The 20,631-nt window shown below is 43.4% G+C and overlaps 1 protein-coding gene across 4 annotated transcripts; it reads right to left on the reverse strand.

Annotated features, from left to right (window-relative positions):
• Positions 1–9,429: 9,429 nt before the first annotated feature.
• LOC119294615 (CSC1-like protein RXW8) lies at positions 9,430–19,580 on the reverse strand. 4 transcript variants are annotated; one of them, XM_037572833.1, is made up of 15 exons: positions 19,312–19,580; positions 19,135–19,218; positions 18,158–18,233; positions 17,103–17,121; positions 16,930–16,963; positions 15,725–16,074; positions 15,010–15,156; positions 14,719–14,782; positions 14,407–14,616; positions 12,310–12,501; positions 11,922–12,220; positions 11,237–11,513; positions 10,852–11,127; positions 10,184–10,417; positions 9,430–10,063 (listed from the first exon to the last, which is right to left on the reverse strand). In XM_037572833.1, the coding sequence occupies exons 6-15, from the start codon at positions 16,003–16,005 to the stop codon at positions 9,743–9,745; spliced, it is 2,301 nt and encodes a 766-aa protein (XP_037428730.1). In that variant the 5' UTR covers positions 16,006–16,074; positions 16,930–16,963; positions 17,103–17,121; positions 18,158–18,233; positions 19,135–19,218; positions 19,312–19,580; the 3' UTR covers positions 9,430–9,742. The 4 variants fall into 4 exon arrangements, with proteins under 4 accessions (XP_037428730.1, XP_037428729.1, XP_037428728.1 ...); XM_037572832.1 differs by having other exon boundaries at positions 17,103–17,155; XM_037572831.1 differs by lacking the exon at positions 16,930–16,963 and having other exon boundaries at positions 17,103–17,155.
• Between the last annotated feature and the right edge of the window lie 1,051 nt (positions 19,581–20,631).

Raw genomic sequence — 20,631 nt, forward strand, 5'->3', positions numbered from 1 at the left:
GGGCGGGGGCGGCGACGATCGGGGCAGGGCGGTGCGACGGAGGGAGGAAACAGAGGGAAGAACAGAGAGGGAAACTGAATTTTTTTCAAGTGTTGTATATAGGATGGACCTTTAGTACCGGTTGGAGCCACCAACCGGTACTAAAGGTTTGTTTTGGCCAGGCCAAGCGGTGGGAAGCGCACCCCCTTTAGTACCGGGTGGTGGCTCCAACCGGTACTAAAGGCCCCCCCTTTAGTACCGGTTGGTGCCACCACCCGGTACCAACCGGTACTAAAGGGGGTGCGCTGGCGCGGTGCGATGCGGCAAGTTTAGTCCCACCTCGCTAGTCGAAGGGCTACCGCACTGGTTTATAAGCCCCAGTGCGGTAGCTCTCTCGAGCTCCTCTCCTAAGCAGGCCTACTGGGCCTACCAATTCATTGCTGCCATGTGGGCCTACTGGGGCTTTGCGGGCCTGCATCCTGGCCCAACAAAAGGTTGAGTTTCTAGTCGTATGCAGGCCGCTTTGGCCCAGTAGGCGGGCTTTTTTATTTTCTTATTTATTTTTCTTTCTTATTTGTTTTATTTATTTTTGAGTTGTTTTTTGCTGTATTTAGAGTTTCTTTGTGAATATTTTTGCTTTAGGTACAAAAATTTACAAACTTTGATCTGTTAGTGCCGGTAGTTTTCAAATTTGAATAGTTTAAATTTTGAATTATTTGAAATTTGTGTGAATCACTAGTTTGTGAATAACTTAACTTTGGAAAAAGATTTTTTAGTGATTCTTTTTTCTTATGTTTAATATTAGTGTGTTTTATCATTATATTCAATTTGGTAATGCTTAGGTTATTTAAAAAATGAAATGCCTTTGTAACATTTCAGTTTTCGTCGGAAACCGTGATACTTCGGAAAAGATTGTCCATTTTATACACGAAGTGTATCCAGTTTTTGCCGTAACCCTCTCTACTTTTTTGCACATGCTATTTGTATAAAATTATGATACCATGCCAACTTTCAACCTTTTCTGAGTTCATTTCAAATGCTTTTCAATTTCAGGGTCATTTAGCTGGAAAAAAATCAGTAAATGCATGAAAAAGAATTTGTTTGCACATAAAATTTCTTCGTGTTTCAAATCCAAAACACATAATTAACTAACCTAACTATTACAGACATTCCCTCCTAGGTGTGAAACACAGAAGAAAGTGATGATAGTGAAGCCAATCACATCCCAGATCTTTGGGTGTGAAACTTTTTCTTCTCGAGTGTCCCTTTGCGCCGTAGCCAGGGAAATCTTCATCATTTAACTGGATGCTCGAGTCAATATTCACTATGAATGGAGCAATTTCATCAAACTTTTCATAATCTTCTGACATGTCTGTCTTGTCATCCACTCCCACGATGTTTCTTTTTCCTGAAAGAACTATGTGGCGCTTTGGCTCGTCGTATGATCCATTCGCTTCCTTATCTTTTCTTTTTCTCGGCCTGGTAGACATGTCTTTCACATAAAAAATCTGCGTCACATCATTGGCTAGGAAGAATGGTTCGTCTGCTTACGCAAGATTGTTGAGATCCACTGTTGTCATTCCGTACTGCCGGTCTTCCGTTACCCCACCTCGTGTCATATTGACCCATTTGCACCGAAACAAAGGGACCTTCAAATCACCTGATCCATAGTTAAGTTCCCATATGTCCTCTATGTAACCATAATATGTTTCCTTTCCCGTGTTGGTTGTTGCATCAAAGCGAACACCACTGTTTTGGTTGGTGCTCTTCTTATCTTGGGCGATCGTGTAAAATGTATTCCCATTTATCTGGTACCCTTTGAAAGTCATTATATTCGAAGATGGTAACTGGGACAGCGAGTACAGGTCATTTTGAATATCGCCATCATTCAAGGCACGTTTCTGCAACCAACCGGCGAAATTCCTCGTTTGTTCGCGTGTAATCCAGTCGTCAGACTTCTTCGGGTGTTTGGACTGTAGAAAATTCTTGTGTTCCTCCATATACGGAGCCACCAAGGCAGAATTCTGTAGAACTGTGTAGTGTGCTTCAGTGAGAGAATGCCCGTCCATACATATTATTTGATGCCCTCCTAGCGTGCCTTTTCCTTCCAGTCTTCCCTTATGCCGCGATTCAGGAACACCAATTGGCTTAAGGTCAGGAATAAAGTCAATACAAAACTCAATGACCTCCTCATTTTCATGGCCCTTCGAGATGCTTCCTTCTGGCCTAGCACAGTTATGAACATATTTCTTCAAGACTCCCATGAACCTTTCAAAGGGGAACATATTGTGTAGAAATACAGGACCCAAAACGTTAATCTCTTTGCAAAGGTGAACTAGGACGTGCGTCATGATGTTGAAGAAGGATGGTGGGAACACCAACTCGAAACTGACAAGACATTGCACCAAATCATTCTGTAACCTTGGTATGATTTCTGGATCGATTACCTTCTGAGAGATTGCATTGAGGAATGCACATAGCTTCACAATGGCCAATCGAATGTTTTCCGGTAGAAGCCCCCTCAATGCAACCGGAAGGAGTTGCGTCATAATCACGTGGCAGTCATGAGACTTTAGGTTCTGGAACTTTTTCTCTGCCATATTTATTATTCCCTTTATATTCGACGAGAAGCCAGATGGTACCTTCATGCTGAGCAGGCATTCGAAGAAGATTTCCTTCTCTTCTTTGGTAAGAGCGTAGCTGGCCTGACCCTGATGTATGTCGTCTTTTCCGTGCATACGTTGCTGGTCCTCACGTGCCTCTGGTGTATCTTTTGTCTTCCCATACACGCCCAAAAAGCCAAGCAGGGTCACGCAAAGATTCTTCGTCACGTGCATCACGTCGATTGCGGAGCGGACCTCTAGGTCTTTCCAATATGGCAGGTCCCAAAATATAGATTTCTTCTTCCACATGGGTGCCCGTCCGTCAGCGTCCTTCAGAACAGGTTGTCCGCCAGGACCCTTTCTAAAGATTACCTTCAAATCCTTGACCATATCATGTACATCAGCACCAGTACGGTGGCGAGGCTTCGTCCGGTGATCCGCCTCACCTTTGAAATGCTTGCCTTTCTTTCTTACGGGATGCCTACTCGGAAGAAATCGACGATGTCCCAGGTACACATTCTTCTTACAACTATTCAAATATATACTGTCGGTATCATCCAAACAGTGCGTGCATCCGCGGTATCCCTTGTTTGTCTATCCTGAAAGGTTACTGAGAGCAGGCCAATCATTGATGGTCACGAACAGCAACGCCTTTAGGTCAAATTCTTCCCCCATGTGCTCATCCCACGCACGTACACCTGTTCCATTCCACAGTTGTAAGAGTTCTTCAACTAATGGCCTTAGGTACACATCAATGTCGTTGTCGGGTTGCTTAGGGCCTTGGATGAGCACTGGCATCATAATGAACTTCCGCTTCATGCACAACCAAGGAGGAAGGTTATACAAACATAGAGTCACAGGCCACGTGCTATGGTTGCTGCTCTGCTCCTCAAAAGGATTAATGCCATCTGCGCTTAGACCAAACCATACGTTCCTTGGGTCACCTGCAAACTCCTCCCAGTACTTTCTCTCGATTTTTCTCCATTGCGAACCGTCAGTGGGTACTCTCAACTTTCTGTCTTTCTTACGCTCTTCTGCGTGCCACCGCATCGCCTTCGCATGCTCTTTGTTTTGGAACAAACGTTTCAACCGTGGTATTATAGGAGCATACCACATCACCTTGGCAGGAATCTTCTTCCTGGGGCGCTCACCCTCGACATCACCAGGGTCATCGCGACTGATCTTATAACGCAATGCACCGCATACCGGGCAAGCATTCAAATCCTCGTACTCACCGCGGTAGAGGATGCAGTCATTAGGGCATGCATGTATCTTTTGCACCTCTAACCCTAGAGGGCACACAGCCTTCTTTGCTTCATGCGTACTCTCGGGCAATTCGTTGTTCTTTGGAAGCATATTCTTTATCATTACCAGCAACTTTCCAAATCCCTTGTCAGATACACCATTCTCTGCCTTCCATTGCAGCAATTCAAGTGTGGTGCCCAACTTTTTTTGTCAGCTTCGCAATTCGGGTACAACAATTTCTTGTGATCCTCTAACATGTACTGCAACTTCGTCCTCTCCAAATCACTTGCGCAGTTTCTCTTTGCATCGGCAATGACCCGACCTAGATCATCAGCGGGCTCATCTGATGCCTCTTCTTCAGCTCCTTTCTGCATTGCCGGCTCAGCTTCTTCCCCCATTGTTGTATCATCGTATTCAGGGAACCCATGGCCAGGATAGCCGTCGTCGTCCTCTTCTTCTTCATTGTCTTCCATCATAACTCCTATTTATCCGTGCTTGGTCCAAACATTATAGTGGGGCATGAAACCGGACTCAAATAGGTGGACGTGAATGGTTCTTGACGTAGAGTAACTGTGACCATTCTTACAGCCAGCACATGGACAAGGCATAAAACCATCCGCCCGCTTGTTTGCCTCAGCGGAAAGCAGAAAAGTATGCACGCCATTAATGAACTCGGGAGAGCATCTGTCAGCATACATCCATTGTTGGCTCATCTTCATTACACAACACCGAATAGACCAAATTAATACAAGTTCATACATAAAGTTCATATACAACACTTAATTAAATGCAACATACAAATAACTCTCTAGCTAAAGAATTTAAATGCAACAACAAATGCGATGAAGATCGCAATTAAGGTAACAATTGATCCAACAGCATAATGATACCAAGCCACACTATCAATGGCATATTTTCTAATCTTTCTAATATTCAACCTCATTTTCTCCATCTTGATCTTGTGATCATCGACGACATCGGCAACATGCAACTCCAATTCCATCTTCTCCCCCTCAATTCTTTTCAATTTTTCTTTCAAATACTCGTTTTCTCTTTCAACTAAATTTAACCTCTCGACAATAGGGTCGGTTGGAATTTCCGGTTCACATACCTCCTAGATAAAAATATCTATGTCAACTTGATGGGCATAATTTGTCATAAATACGAAATGCAACAACTAGTTTTAAAAGAGAATATACCACATCCGAATCATAACAAGGACGAGGGCCGACGGGGATGGATATCAAAACCATGGCACTATGTATAACAAACAACGTATGGGTAAGATAATTATACGAGTAACTATATATCCAAATCACATAAACATCAATTTGGTAATGTAAAACATTCAAGAACAAGAGCCTCACCAGAAGGTGGTGCCGGCGACGGGACGGTGCGGGCGATCGACGGTGGTTACTACGGAGATTTAGAAGGCACTAAGTAAACCACACCTACATATGCAAACTAAGTGTTATTTTTGTGCTCAAATTGCATATAAATCAAATACTAGCAAATATAATTATTCCTCCCAAATTAATCACTATACAAAGCATTGCAAGATCTAATCTAGCAATGCGAGTTGAAAGGACAAAGTTGCTAACCTTTGTGATCATTTGAATGGATGGGGGCCTTCAAATCTTGACAAATTTTGGGCAAAATTTGTGAGGAGCTCGAGGAGAGAGGGGGAAGAACAGAGGAAGTGAGGGGAAAGGGGAAGAACAGAGTGGCTCGGGGGGGGGGGACGAAGGGTTTATGTACGTCAACCTTTAGTACCGGTTCGTGCCACGAACCGGTACTAAAGGTGCTGGAGGGGCCCCAGACTGACAACACCCTGCCACCACCCTCTTTAGTACCAGTTCATGACACGAACCGGTACTATAGGTTCGCCACGAACCGGTACTAATGAGAACGGCCGGCTAGCCGTTGGAACCGACACTATTGGACACATTAGTGCCGGCTCAAAACTAAACCGGCACTAATGTGTCTCATATTAGGTCCTTTTTCTACTAGGGTCATGCACCCCTATCTTAAGCAAGAGATCCCGAGTTTGAATCCCGCTCCCAGCATACCTTTTTTTTAGTTCGCTGAGACCTGAGAGGCGATCGAGCGAGCGAAGTTTACTGGGCCGGCCCACTAGAGGTCTCCTTCAGGCGCCCGGTAACTGTTTCGACGCTTAACGCGCCGAATAGGAGCTCTCGACGCCCACACTCAGTCCTGTTGCCGCACGCTACCTCGGCACGATTCAATCTCGCCGAATCCTCTGGAACACGCCGCCACCAGCTTCGATTGCTTCCTGAAGATTTCCACCACGAATCCATCTACTTGCGGATCGCTCTGCAGCAACTCATCCACGATGTTTTGTCGATTCACTTCCGCTCCCACGATCGCTTCCCGGAGAATTTCATGGATATTTTCTTCCCCTCTAGATCAACAATCCACCGAGACCTCGAACATCCTAGCGCTGATACCACTTTGTTAGAATAAATCCGAGGCATATCGTCGATCATCCGATGACCAAGCAATCACACGAGCACGACACCGAGATTTGTTAACGAGGTTCACCGATATGGCTACATCCCCGGGGCCTGACTATGGGCGCTTCTCCCCATGACACCGCTACAATACCGCACTTGGTCGCCCTGGACACCGGCACATGCCGCCGGCTTCCCCTGTGTTTCGGTGCTATTATGTTGGCATAGGTTACATCGTGTGTCTAACCCCCGCTCTAGATGAGAGGCCTAGGATACAAGTGTCCTACTTGGACACGACTCCATGTCCTATCTAAACACAATACAACTACAAGTCCAAATGCAACCTACCGTGTACACTATATTCGACACAACTCTAACACTTTGGTTCATATGATAAGAAAATAATAGGAATATAAACTTCACAGCAAATAAGATGGTGTGTATCTCAAATCTTATAAATAGGAATATGTAGACACTTTTTGGTTCACATCATAAGACTTTTTTTTTCATTAAGTCTAAGCTAATGTTTATGAAATGTGGAGCATAAGAACAATTCCTTAATGGGAATAGGATTCTATTCATACAAACCAAATGCCTCTAAAGGATTTTTTTTATATAAAAATCCTATATATCCTCTGAAAATCAATTTTAAAATCAAGTCATTAATGCAGTAAAATTAAATGGAAATGCATGTGTAGTCGTTTTTTAATGTTATACGTATGCAGTCGTCGTTGGGACGCAACCATTATGCAAAAATAATTTGAAAATCAAGCGCTAAATTAGTTTGAAAATCAACCCATTAATGTAACTAACTTAAAGCGAAATATGTACGTAATCGTTGTTGCGATGCAGTCATTAATGCAAAAAAAATGAAACCAAGCATAAATCAATTTGAAAATCAAGCCATTAATGCAATTAAATTGAAGAAAAATATGTATGTAGCCGTTGTTGGGACGCAATCATGAATCTGTACTATTATAGGGAATGTGTACATAGTTGTTCTTGGGACGCAGTCATTAATGCGAAAAAAATTGAAAATCAAGCATTGAATCAATTTGAAAATCAAGCTATTAATGCAGTTAAATTAAAGGGAAACGTGTATGTAGTCGTTGTTGGGACGCAGACATTACTCTACTATTAAATCACTACTGTTAAAGAGAATGCGTACATAGTCATTGTTGGTAATCAGCCATTAATGTAAAAAAAAAGGAAATTGTCATCCTTAGTCAGCAGCAGGACACCATGTCGTTGGATGAAAGACGGACGGTAGATGCAAGTCTTTGCCGTCTTTATATACAGCACCCTACACAGTTCACCTCGTCCTGCCCGTAGTAGTACATACACAGTACCCTTCCCAGTTGCACCAGTACTTCCAAGATTCCCCATGGACAAGACCGGTGCCTTGTCTCTGACCCTGCTCTTCCTGTTCGTCGCCGGGGCCGAGGCCGGCAAGTGCAAGGACGTCCGAGCGACGTCCACTGCGGCCTGCCGTCAGGCGAGCACCAGCAAGCTCCTGTACGACATCTGCGTCCAGATGCTTGCGGGTTCACCGGATAGGGGTGACGTACGCAGCCACGCGCTCACTGCCGCCGGCGCAGTCCTCGAGTCCTACGCGGCCACTGGCGTGGCAATCAATAAGATGCTGCGGTCGGGATCCGACCGCATGAAGGAGGCTATGTTATTCTGTACACAGTACTACTACCATGCGCAAATTCGCTTCAAGGAGATCAAGACATTGCTGGAGGACAACTCCGACTGCGACCTCAAGACATTCGAGGCAGTGTACTCGGACGCCATCATGCGCCTCGACGACTGCCGTAGCAAGATGATTCCCATCCAAGGCGAGTCGCCGTCCATGTACGGCATGATCTACACCGATGGCCACCGGAGCTTTTTGGCTTTCCGGCTGGGCCTGCTGGTTGCTAACCCCTAGGTCGATTTGTCGCACTCGCACCCCTGTTCTTGGGGCTCTCCGTAGTTACTCGAGCTCGCATTTCTTGGAGCCATCTGTAGTGACACCCCACTCCTTGGGGCTACATATTTATGAATAAAAGGTGGTTTGAGCAGCAACAAAAATTGATTCCCAGTGTCTCTCCTCTCCATAAATTTTTATTACTGTATTAGGCTTTCTTTGTTTTTTTTTTTTTGCGGAAAGGCTTTCTTTGGTTTATAAGATAAGAAAATCATAGGAATAAAAAACTCACAGAAAATGAGATGATATGTATCTCAAATCTTATGAATAGGAATAGGAAAGTAGACGTTCTTCGGTTCACATCATAAAAAGAAAATCATTAAGTCCAAGGTAATGTTTATTTTTCTATGAAATGTGAAGAATTCCTTCATAGGAATAGAATTCTATTCCTACACACCAAAGGGCTCTAAATGAAATTTTGTTATATAGAAATCATATCCTCTGAAGATCCTACATAATTCCTCCAAACCAAAGGAGGCCTAAAGGGGAAATGTGTAGGTAGTCGTTGTTGGGACGCAGTCGTTACTGTCAAATAATTTAAAAGCCAAGCGTTGGATCAATTTAAAAATCAAACCATAAATGCAGTAAATTAAAGAGAAATGCCTACATAGTCGTTTTTAATATTATGCGTATGTAGTCATTGTTGGGACGCAGCCATTGGTGCAAAAATCATTTGAAAACCCATCGCTAAATCAATCTCAAAATCAAGCCACTAATGTAATTGAATTAAAGTGAAATACATATATAGTCATTGTTGGCGAAAAGCCGCCGCGCCGACCGTCCGTCCGCCCGTCCATAAATAGCGCAGGCAGGCAGCGAGTCGTCTTCAACCCACGGACTCCATCCATCCATCCATCCATCACCACCAGAGAGCCAGCAACAAGCAATCGACCGAGCGAGCGCGACGATGTGCTACCAGGTGAAGTGCGGCACGTGCGGCAAGTCCACGTGGCGTCCGTGCACCGGCAGAGCCCCGACGGCCAGCACTGCGCCTGCCGCGGCTGGCCGGGCGTCTCCGCCGACGGCTATTCAGTTTCACAACTCAAAATTATACCCCCTCCGTCCAGAATTACTCGCCGCGGAAACGGATGTATTCCTCGCTGTAAAAGCATGGTACATATATTTCAGGGGCACATAACAGTCGAACAAAACAAAGCCACATGTAGACATGGATGGATTGCTTTCTTGCACAACAACTTGTTTAACTGAGGTTACAATGCAGCAAGCAATTCAAGGGTCCGTGCATGGCCAAAAATGGCCTGAAAAGTCGCGTAAGCGTCGATTTAAACACAAAATTGCACCCTCGCAACCAAACAGGCAAACACATCGACTTTCAAAAGAAAAGAAAAATAGGCGGCACTCCATTTCTTTTTTTCCTTGGAGCAGCGTAATATCCGTATGTGTGTATCTTGGTCTCTCTGTGTTGTTCTATGTGCACATTGTATGCAGTATGTACATTCACCAACCACGGCTTACGCTGACACGCCTCTCTTCTGCAGCCCGATCATGAAACCGAGTGATCTCACCGCGCGCCGTAGCCGCTCAACGGGGAGCCTTTTCAGTGTCGGGTGAGACAAGTCAGTTACTGGTTGTCCGACGCTTTCTTTGCCGCTAGGTTCGCCTGAGGTGCCGCTGCCATCTTCATCTGTTGTACAGACAGCTTGAACTCTTTCCAGAGATATGTCATCGGCGGATTCCGTTTCGGTGGACTGACAGTAAGCGGAATGAAGGCCCTCGTGAATCTCCTCCATTCTTCCCGATTGCTCGTCTTCTCTGTCCATGTCTATCAAAACCTGTGCGTGTCCAACAACAAATAATGGCAAGTGACACTAAGATGAATAATAAGTTCTCCATGGAGCCTTCTATAACGGCAGAAGACGCATTCTACCAATTGTTAAAGAAATCATATTAACCTGTGCAGGGAAAGTCCTGAATAACGGCAGAAGACGCATTCTACAATACTGGTTGAATAAAAGAGTGATGATGATAAGAGGTACAGTGAAGCCTGCAGCTACCGGGGATTCTTTAAGGCCAAAGACACCAAGGCAGATGATCTGGGTGAGCACCAGAGAGAATATTGTCGCATTGTACGCAATTGGCCAATATAGACCACCAGTGTCGTATCTTGTGCAATAAACATTGATGAACTGAAAATGATAAATTACCAACCCATTAGGTTATAGGAGCACAGAGGACATTCTTCCACGAATATTTTGTAGTGTAAACAAAGTCACAAACTAGAAAAACGGTTTGAGTTATCCTAAAACTCAGGTTAAATAACTAAGTACAAGATATCTAACCACAATAAAGTTATACAAGACCAGAGAAAACATATCAAATGGTATATCCAAGACAAAGATTGCATTTCACCTAAAAATGGAGCTAGCACATGAGGATTTATGAAATTCAAATTCCGCCCATTATAAAAGGATAATTTCAGACAAAATGATCACATACACATTCCAACATATTTCTTTTTTACTTTATTCATAATTATAGACCAAATTATGCATGTGGAGTTCAAATAAGAAGTTCGTTTACAAACAAATTAAATGTTTGAAGTTTATATCTAGTTACTCACCTGATTTCGGTACACAATGTAGGCAAGAAAGAAGTAGAGTAGTAAAAAGGGCAGGATGAGAGGTGCTAGCACAGAGCATGTGAAGCCCAATAGTCCAAACAACAGAACTTTTGGTAGTTCAGTGTGATACGGAAACGAGAGGACCCAATCGCTATCTTCTTTCATTCTCAGAATATATTTCCTTACAAAGTTCCAAATAAGACCAAAGAGTTGCATAACTTCGGATGACAGACTAGCCCATCCTGAGGTCAGAACATAGGTGGTAAAGAAGGTGGCCTGAAATGGAAGTAAAAAAGAAGTCATCAATAAAATGCACTGTATATACCCAGTTAAATATTTATATTTTGCATCTTCATAAACAACAGAACATAAACATGTGATTCACCTGTAAAGGAATTGCCCTGGCAAGCTCCATTGGAATGTCCTTTGGTCTTGACAAGGCATTCAGTTGGTTAATTGCAGAACCTGATAGGACATTGACGAAGAAGACATTCCAAATGGTGAAGTATAATACTTTACAACAGGCACTTTTCTTCCTTTCACTGTGAGAAATAGGTCCCTCTAGTGTCGCAAACATCATCATGGTTGGGGGGACAGTATATAAAAATATTTGCAAGATCACACTGGGAAGGTATCCAGTTACTAGCTGGGTCATGATTTTCCTGCAGGAGAATTAATAATCGTTAAATTTTGCTGTAATGATGAATTAAAGACTGCAATATCTCCACACTTCAGTACTCCCACCCGTCCGGTTTATAAGGCACGCGCGCATTCCTAGATCATGAACTGGACCGACAAAATATGAATTATATGCCTCAAAACTATACCTATTAATTTGAACCACCGCCATAATTGTGATAGCTTTTTTAGAGAAAGGGAAGGCCTCATAATTGAATGTTATCTCGGATACTCAACCCTAGATTAAATCCTACTAACAAATTGAGTGATTTTGATTAATGCACATTGTATTGTCAATACAGATTTAGGGATCCTTTGCTGCAGCTGCTCCGGCTGAGTTAGACCCTGCATTTAATAATAACAGGTGAGTTATAAGCATTAAGATTACTTACCCTTTCAATAACCCTTTCAGGAAAGGGAGCCTTTGTTGCAGCTGTTCCAGCTGAGTTAGACCTTGTATAAATGTCACAGGTACAAGAAATATGAACATAAAAACAATAGAACCAAGAAGTGTAGCTATGCGGCGAATCCAAAGCTGCTTGTACGGTAACCAAAGATTTGACCAGTACATGTCTTTAGGTTCTGGGGCCAGACTAGTGACCCATTTCATAGGATTGGATGTCTGGAGAATTTTGGATACAATTAGCGCTGCATACCGCGTTTTGAAAAATACAAAAGCAGCAGCACATTCCTGTATTCAGTGAGCACAACTAAATTAGTAGATTAGAATAATTTAGTGACGATAATGGTAAGCAAAGAACCAAATGACAGCTAGTTGACCTCGGCAGGTAAGTCCAAGTTTGAATTTTTCACACAAGGTTTTCCCCTCTCTTGCTCTTCAGTGGGCAACAACTGGAACGAATTTGATGACACCCCACAAAGACAACATCGATATGTCACGGATCTGCATGTCTGATCGACTGTGGTACCCTTAAAATGCTTGAACTTCCTATAAACCTTCTTTGCACCCGTCTGAAAAGTAAGGATATAAGCTATCACTACAAACAGATAGTACTATGAACATGCAATGAGGGTATTGATTCAAAGATCTGAAAATAGTTCCCTCGTGATATAGGAAAAATGGACGGCTGAGAAAAGGAATGATCCTGCATCATAAAAGCATGCGTTGCATGTATAACAGTTTTGAATTACCCAACAAAAAGAAATACATGTACACTTAAAACTCGTAAGGAGCCTATTCTGAATTTCAGTTCGACATATTGTCCTGTGCAGTTGCACTACAGAGATTACGCAAAGAGCTTAGCATGAGTTTTAAGAGTTCCGTTAGAGAGATGCTCTAGACAAGCCAATAGCAATATGCAAAGATGGTGCTGGTCAAACAGCTCACCGGCCTCTCATAATCTCATTGGCAGTGCTTTATGGTAATTATAGTCCTGCTTTACTGGTTCAATAAAGGTGGTTTGCATTGCTCTAAAAAACTACAACAATTCCGCATGTTGCAAAATATTATTGGTGACAAGTAGTCCTAGTGAAGAGATCACCACTACTTAAACACAGGGATGTTTAAAGCCATGCAACTACATACAGATGAGGAGGACGAAGTTGAAGCAGTGAAGTTGAAAGAAGACTTTCCATAATCTACACAAAATGATTTGAGGCTTGAGGGTGTGCGTTCAAGTCATGTCAGGTCATGATAGATGCTACCAACGTATTAGTTTGCTCTTTGCTGTATAGTTGTCCTATGGTATGGACTTGCTAATTGCTAAGGCCTTGTACCATGCAAGGTGCTTAGGAGAGATGCTTAGAGAAATAAACCAGACTTTTCTTAAGCATCGGTGCTTATTTGTACAGGATAGACGCTTAACTAGGCGTCTCTCCTGTAGAAATAAGCACCGGTGCTTCAGAAAAGTCCGGTTTATTTTTCTAAGCATCTAGCATTGTACAAGGCCTAATTGATCTTAACTGGTGCAGCCTTTATGTTGATGTTACTTGTTATTTAAGTTCTAAATCTCCTAATATGAAGGATAGTGATAAGCAAAACCTGCTGGATGGGGCGTCAGCGATCCGTAACTCTGCTGTTAGGACTCATGAAGCTGCTCGTGCCTCTCCAAACAATACTCTTCTTAGCATTGCAGAGGCGGAGGAAGAAGATGAAGGTGGTCAGTCTGGACGAGGAGAGGAAGACCGCCAGTAACTTTGGTACCTACTCCCTCCGTCCGAAAAAACTTGTCCCAAGCTGACACTCAAATGGATGTATCTAGCACTAACTTGGTGATAGATACATCCATTTGAGGGACAAGCTTTTTCAGACGGAGGGAGTATTGAAAAAGCTCATTTGGTGCTATGTGGGATCTTGGGATGCAAGGTTGTAGTACTTTGTTTTGTGCTGGTGCTAGCGTCTGTTTTGCTATGAACCTTGGCTGTTTGTATTCAGGTCTTTTGGGTGGTGGCCTGGTCTGGTTAATTCCTTGTAGCTGGTTGTCTGGACTTTATTTCTTTTAGTTTTTGTTTCTTTTTCATTTTGCAACAAAACTCTGTTTGTTAAGCTTATAGTGGAACCCCGCTCCCCTTGTTGGGAGGTGTATGGAAAAACAATATGAGGTATAGTTTCACATTTTCTGCCATGTGATATATTATTTTTGTTTAATGCCTAACTATCGCCATGGCACCCCTGGGCTGCCTTGACTTGCCATGAGTACAGTGCTTGTGCCTGTGCTCTACCAGACTACCACTGATCTACTTTTGTTTATCAGTGGCTATCAAACAGTTTTAATATTTCATCATTACGGGATAGTGCAGAGATAAGTACAACAATATTTAATCAGGAATCTCCAGCGGCAGCATTACATTTCCACAAAAGAGAATAGAAAGTTGGTAAAGTCCACATATCACATAACTTGATGAGATATTGCTTACCACTATCTTCTGAAGTTTACCAACTTTATAAACAACTTGATGAGATAGGTAGCTCGGTGCATGGTACGTTGTAAAGAAACTCTCAACAGCACTGTTGAATGATTGATGAGTTGACTTTGGTATCCCACGGACAAGAACAGTAAAATGGCTATGTTTGCTCGTTGTTCGAACAAGATGAAGCAACCTCAGTCTAGCAATACGCTTGTATTCCTAAAGCAACAATGTAGGATTTTTTTTTACAAATAAGGTTCCTGAAGATTAAGGTAATTGAACATTTAAGTAATTTTGAAAGGTAAAATTACTGATGCGTACCATATATAGAAGAAAGCAAGCTACACCAGATATGATGTACAGCACGACGCAATGGACCCAGAGCCTGCAGTCATGACCAAACAAAATCCAAGAGTATAAGTTCCAAAGAAATCTGCCTAAATGATTACGTGGCCAGTATATACGACAAACACAGAACTAGTAACTTAGATCCTAGGTAACACCGGAACAAGGTATAAATCAGCTAAACAAAAGATGAAACATATAAGATGGCATATTCAACGAATCTAGTTAGCCTCCTCATAACCAAATAAGAGAAGTTCAATTGCTCACCATATTGATTTCTCTTTCATATTTCCTATTGTGAATGTCTCCAATGATGCTGAAGGAATCCGTTCATGACGCATATCTTGTCCAAAATAATTCAAGGGAAGAACTCCAAATAAACATAGAATGGCAGCTAATGAGAATATGCGTATGCTGTTGAAAAACATAAACATCAGCTGGAAGTGGAAGGATATCAAAGATGTTTTCTAATATAATTTCGTTTCCTTTTAGTAGACAGATGTTTACATCATCCGTAAACAGAACAAACCCACATCTACCAAGAATGGTGACGAATAAATAATGCTTGTGGACACAGAAGTAATTAAATAGGAATAATCTGCAACAAGCATCTCCCAGATTGCCCATTTGATTAGTTAAGTCTAGTGGTTTCATTTTGATCTAGGAGGTGCTTAAATTTGTTAAGTTTGTTGTTTCGATTCATCTCTACATTAAGGTATCAGGTCACATTTCCTATTATTCTGCAATTATACAAAGTTAATTCAATTTTCTTATTGGCTTTCATATTAAAATGTTCTGAATTTTCTAGTTTGAAGGAGGAAAACCATGTAGAAGTGAAAGCAATATAGCTTAAAAAATCACATCAACATGTTGCTATTTTCAAAAGTGAACCTTCTACTTAGCACAACTCAAAAGATCTCTCTCATAAACATCGAACGGTAAATATTGAAGAGGCAAAAAGAATAAGTAAGAAAGTATGCACCTAAATACTAGAACTCTGTTGAAAACAACTGCATCCAACCCAGCGGTAGATAGGATCTCATCTTCCGTGCATTGCAGACTTCTCACAATCCAGCTAGGGGATGGAACAAATCTCTCCAAAATAAAAGCCCCTCGGAGCCGCTTATGCTGCTCAGCAATCCTTCTCCCAAAATAGACCTTAACATTTTGTGGCTGCTTTCTCAGAACGGAATAGAATGACAGAAAAAGTATACAGAGACCAATGTTGATTCCAGCAGAGGTCAGAAGAGCACCAACTTTCATCACAAATATACAAGACTCAATACTCCTTATGTCATCTGAATACAAAATACTTCATAGCTCTGTTGGTGCCTGCAGGAAAAAATTGGGTTATGAAATTTCATATAACATATATAAAAGATTTACAGACATTATCTTGAATTAGTTCTGCATTCACATTCTTCCAATGTGCACAAAAGAAACTAAAACATGAGTGTGCACCACCTAAAAACAGTCACATGCTGGCCAATTCCATTGCATTTGGTGAAGATAAAGATGAGTAGAACTAACAGGAAACTCTCTTGAAAATTGAGCAAATGCTATAGATTAATATTGAACTTTTCTGTTTTATTTTCTTGTCAAACAGATCAATTTTACAAAGACTGAAAAATCAAACCCACGTGATTGACTTAAAGCGATCAGCCCAATATAGAAGATGGGGAGATGCTAAATGAATGGTAGAAGGAAATATTCAAACAACAGTAACAAATTTTGGAGCAAAATAACTGGCATTAGGCAGGGGAAGACTTATAGTAGAGAAAATATAGTTCAGATCCAAACTCAAATCAAGCCCAAAGAATATGGCTCAGATGACAAGCATCTTTCTTTATTGGGAAAATATTAACCTGCCATGGATGGTGAACAGTAGGGGTCAGCGAAATACGAGACAAGAGTGTAGGCGTGCAAAGGCGACTGCAGGAGCCTGTAATGAGGTGGGAACAAGTGGCTGCTAGGTAGATTGGGGGGATTTCAGTGTGAAATTGAGATTTGAAATGGGTCTAGATGTGGTGGGATTTAAATTTCAAATTATTATATATTTTCTCTAGTTAATTATTGTGGATACAAAGAAGCCCCTAACTATCTGTACATATGTTTATACAAACTTTCTATCAAGGTTGAGTACCCAAGACGGAAAGAAAATCGGCCAAACAAATGATGGATCCTCACCCAAAACTAGGTCTGGAAGAAAGCTTAGGTGGCCCTGCAGATTATGCCGATCAGTTAAAGTCTTAAAGCTATATAAATTGTGTATGTGCATGCATTTAGCCCAAGCTGTGTTACTGCATTGCAACTATGCAAGCATCATCACCCTTTTCTTGCATGCATGATGCAGATCTCACCTCTATTTTCCATATATAACTGCAGGAAATGAAGTGCTTGATTAAAACAAAGCCTGCAAATATCAGATACAAGAGGTTGACTGTAGTGTAAAAGAGGGCAGAATGGAATATATATCTGACAAACTTTAGAAAAGAGAATATATATCTGACAGATCCCATGGAGACATGAAGAATCTAAAGGATAAACAAATCTTGTCATTGTCAACGAGTCACAGTGAATTAAGCAATTGGACAGGCCCTTAAACACTTCAGAGTTCATACTGTTTGTTCAGCTTCAAAAGCCAAACAGTTCACGGGCTAGAAGAGTCCATAGCATCTGCTTTACTGAACACATAGGTTGAGGCATTCCATCTGCCCGCAACTTGGCGTCCTAATATTAGAATATCACCCAAATCCAAGTATTTTATCTTCTTTCGACTGAACCAACCAGTTTATCACATCTGGTTCACTCAACATACAGATCAGGTTCAGGCACTCAATCTATCCGCAGTGTCGCAAGCTAAGATTGGAATAGCCAATCGCCAAAGCACTTGGGTTCGGCTTCAAAAGGCCGGTTTTATTCTCCATGTTTTGACTGGAATATAACCAAGAGTTGATCAACTAGAAAAGTCCACAGCATCTGCTTTTCTGAACATACGCGTAGGTTAGGTTCAGGCGTTCTGTTCGGCCGCAACATGGCATCCTAATATTAGATTGTCACCCAAATTCAGTTGGTCTTTCCTCTCCCTTTGACTGAAGTAACCAGTTCATCGACTGGGAGGGAGAGTCCATGGCATCTAGTTCACTCAACACCTACAGAGTAGGTTCTCCCAGCGTCGCAGGCTAAGTTAGAATAGCCCAATCGCCTAACCCACCAAATTAAGAAGTACCTCACCAAAACGCATCGAATCAAAGTCAAACACCGGGAGTGCACTCAGCCGTCTCCCACCAGATCATCATGCACAATATTACTAAGATTGGAAGACCACGCATAGACAACTAACAAGCATAGCACCAAATCCGTCTACCAGACCCGACTCATCACGACTTATAACCACACGAAGAGTATTACTCACCTGTCAGTCAGACACCTCCTCCAACTCGACGAGTGCCGCCGAATCCAGCAATGCAGCTCGATTCCTCCTCCAAACCCTACGTAATTAAACACCAACATGAAGAAAATGTTAACATGGGGCAAAGACAAAGTGAATCCATTGTAAGTTCAAATAAAGGGAGCAAGGTGGCTTCATTATTTATCAGTATATATAACTGGAGCAGATGAATTGCTTGATTAAAACAAAGCTGTGAATCTTATATGCAAGAGGTTGGCTGTAGTGTAAAAGAGTACAGAATGGAATATATATATCTGACAGATCCCATGGGAGACATGAATGAAGAATCTAAAGGATAAACAAACCTGGCCATTGTCAGGGAGTTAAGCAAATTCACTTCACAGCCAGAAAAATGTTTAAACAATTGGACAGGCCCTTAAACACTTCAGAGTTCATACTGTTTGTTCAGCTTCAAAAGCCAAACAGTTCATGGACTAGAAGAGTCCATAGCATCTGCTTTACTGAACATATCATATAGGTTAGGTTCAGGCGTTCCACCGGACGCAGTGTGGCATCCTAATAATAGATTATCACCCTAGTCCAGTTGCTCTTTCTTGTCGCTTTGACTGAATGAAATAACCAGTTCATCGACTGGGAGGGGGAGTCTCCATGGCGTCTACTCCACTCAACATAGTAGGCACAGATTGGGTTCTCCCAGCGTCGCAGGCTAAGAATAGATTAGATCATCAGAATAGCCCAATCGCCTAACCCACCAAATTAAGAAACATCCCATCCAATCCAAAACGCGCATCGAACCAAAATCAAACTCCGCCGCCTCCCGCCAGATCACCACACACGGTATTATTATTACTCAGATTGGCAAACCACGCGCATAAACAGACAACCAACAACTAACAGCCAAATCCGTCTCCTAGACTCGACTCGCGAGTCGCGACGCACCCGAATTTAACCAGTAATCCCGCACGAATAGTATCCCTCACCTGTCGCCTGTCGGTCAGACAGACACCTCCTCCCACTGGACTCGAGCCGAATCCGGCAATGCCGCTGGATTCCTCCTCCAGACCCTGCGCCATCAAACACCAGAAGCAACAACAACAAAATTCAGAGAACGAGTACCCGCAGACACGCGCGCGCGAAAGAGAAAGAGAGAGCCGAACCGTCGGCCGCGCGCGCGAAGCAGCCTGCGCGGTTCGGGCCGCCGGAATGGGGAGGAATGGCGGCGGCTGGCCGGATTGGGGTGGACGGGGACGGGGATTGGAGGAGGGCGATGGGTTGGTTATGAAGCAAAGGAAAGCAGAGCAGCAGTTGTTGGCGACGGTGAGAGGATTTGGTGGACTCCGAGGTGGAAGTTTCGACGGGAAGGATTTGGTGGGTGGGGAAGAAAAGGGAAAGCGACACGAGCGCACGACTGTGTGGCGACTGGCGAGGAGGAGGAGCCAAAGAAGACACGAGAGAAAGATTTCTTCTTCTTCTTACCGGAAAAAGTGGCGCAAGGGCGAGAGGTGGGGATGCGGTTGGCTGGCCTCTCGGCCGTTGCCGCGGCCACGCAGGGACTTCTAAACTGAAAAAAGGAATATCACCGTCTTTCTTCTTTCTTATTTTTCGGGGTAAACGAGAGTTTTACTCCATAGAAATAGGGTTAGTCATCAAGTAGCAAAAGATCTTCACCGTTTTTCTTCTAGTTATAAAAGAATATAACTTTTTTTTAGGGGAAACTGAAAGAACATCACTGTTAGAGCCATTTTCCAGGCATTTTGATTCGCAAGATTTTGAAGATGTGGGGATAGAATGAACCGCGTTATTTAAAAAACTTGCCCATTTTTTATCTTTGGAATTTTGAAAATGCGATAATGGAAAACCCCAATACTAAAATGCCGTGCCCACCTCCATGAACGCATGCGCACACACCCTGCGCCTATGAGCACCTCTGAGATACTGAGACGACATCACATCTTCGGATTGAAAAACTTACCGCAGACATCGTGTAGTCGGCAGGAACCCCTGCTTCTACTGAACGAACATCACCGAAAAGTCTGAATAAAAACCCTCGTGTTGGAGCTGCAACCCCCCCCCCCCGGCCGCCGCCCCCGCGTCGCTCCGCTTGGGGCGACTCGGGTGGCGCCGAACCTCCCCTCCCGCCTCCTCCCTCCCCCCTCGCCGCCGCCCGAGGAGACCTCCGGCGCCGCCCGCGGGGTCGTCAAGGACGGCGGCGGCGAGGATTTGCTGCTCCCGACCAGAGGGCTCCGGACGCCGAGGCGGCAGCCTCGGGTGGCGAGGCGGCGCTGTCTCCCTGCAAGCGGCGTCGCAGGTGGTGGCCCTCCGTTTCCTTGGCCGCAAGGGTGGCGAGGGACGGCGGGAGCTGTCGCCGGTCGCAGCGGGTGTTGCGCCCTCCTCGTCCGTGGCTGGATCTGAAGGCGGCCTCCCTCCCCCACGCAGCACTTTGCCTCGCCGGATCTGGTCGTCGGTGGCCTCTGGCC

Source organism: Triticum dicoccoides, chromosome 4B, assembly GCF_002162155.2.
Source record: "Triticum dicoccoides isolate Atlit2015 ecotype Zavitan chromosome 4B, WEW_v2.0, whole genome shotgun sequence".
NCBI lineage: Eukaryota > Viridiplantae > Streptophyta > Magnoliopsida > Poales > Poaceae > Triticum > Triticum dicoccoides.

Bases quoted from the DNA above. Each gene is read 5' to 3' on its own strand.
- LOC119294615 (XM_037572834.1), bottom strand. From the start codon at position 16,005: ATGAAAGTTGGTGCTCTTCTGACCTCTGCTGGAATCAACATTGGTCTC. The intron at 11,514-11,921 runs GTAAGTAATCTT...ATTCTCCTGCAG, and splicing joins CTGAAAGGGTTATTGAAAGG to GAAAATCATGACCCAGCTAG. The intron at 10,064-10,183 runs GTTAATATGATT...GGACACGCACAG, and splicing joins TCAGGACTTTCCCTGCACAG to GTTTTGATAGACATGGACAG.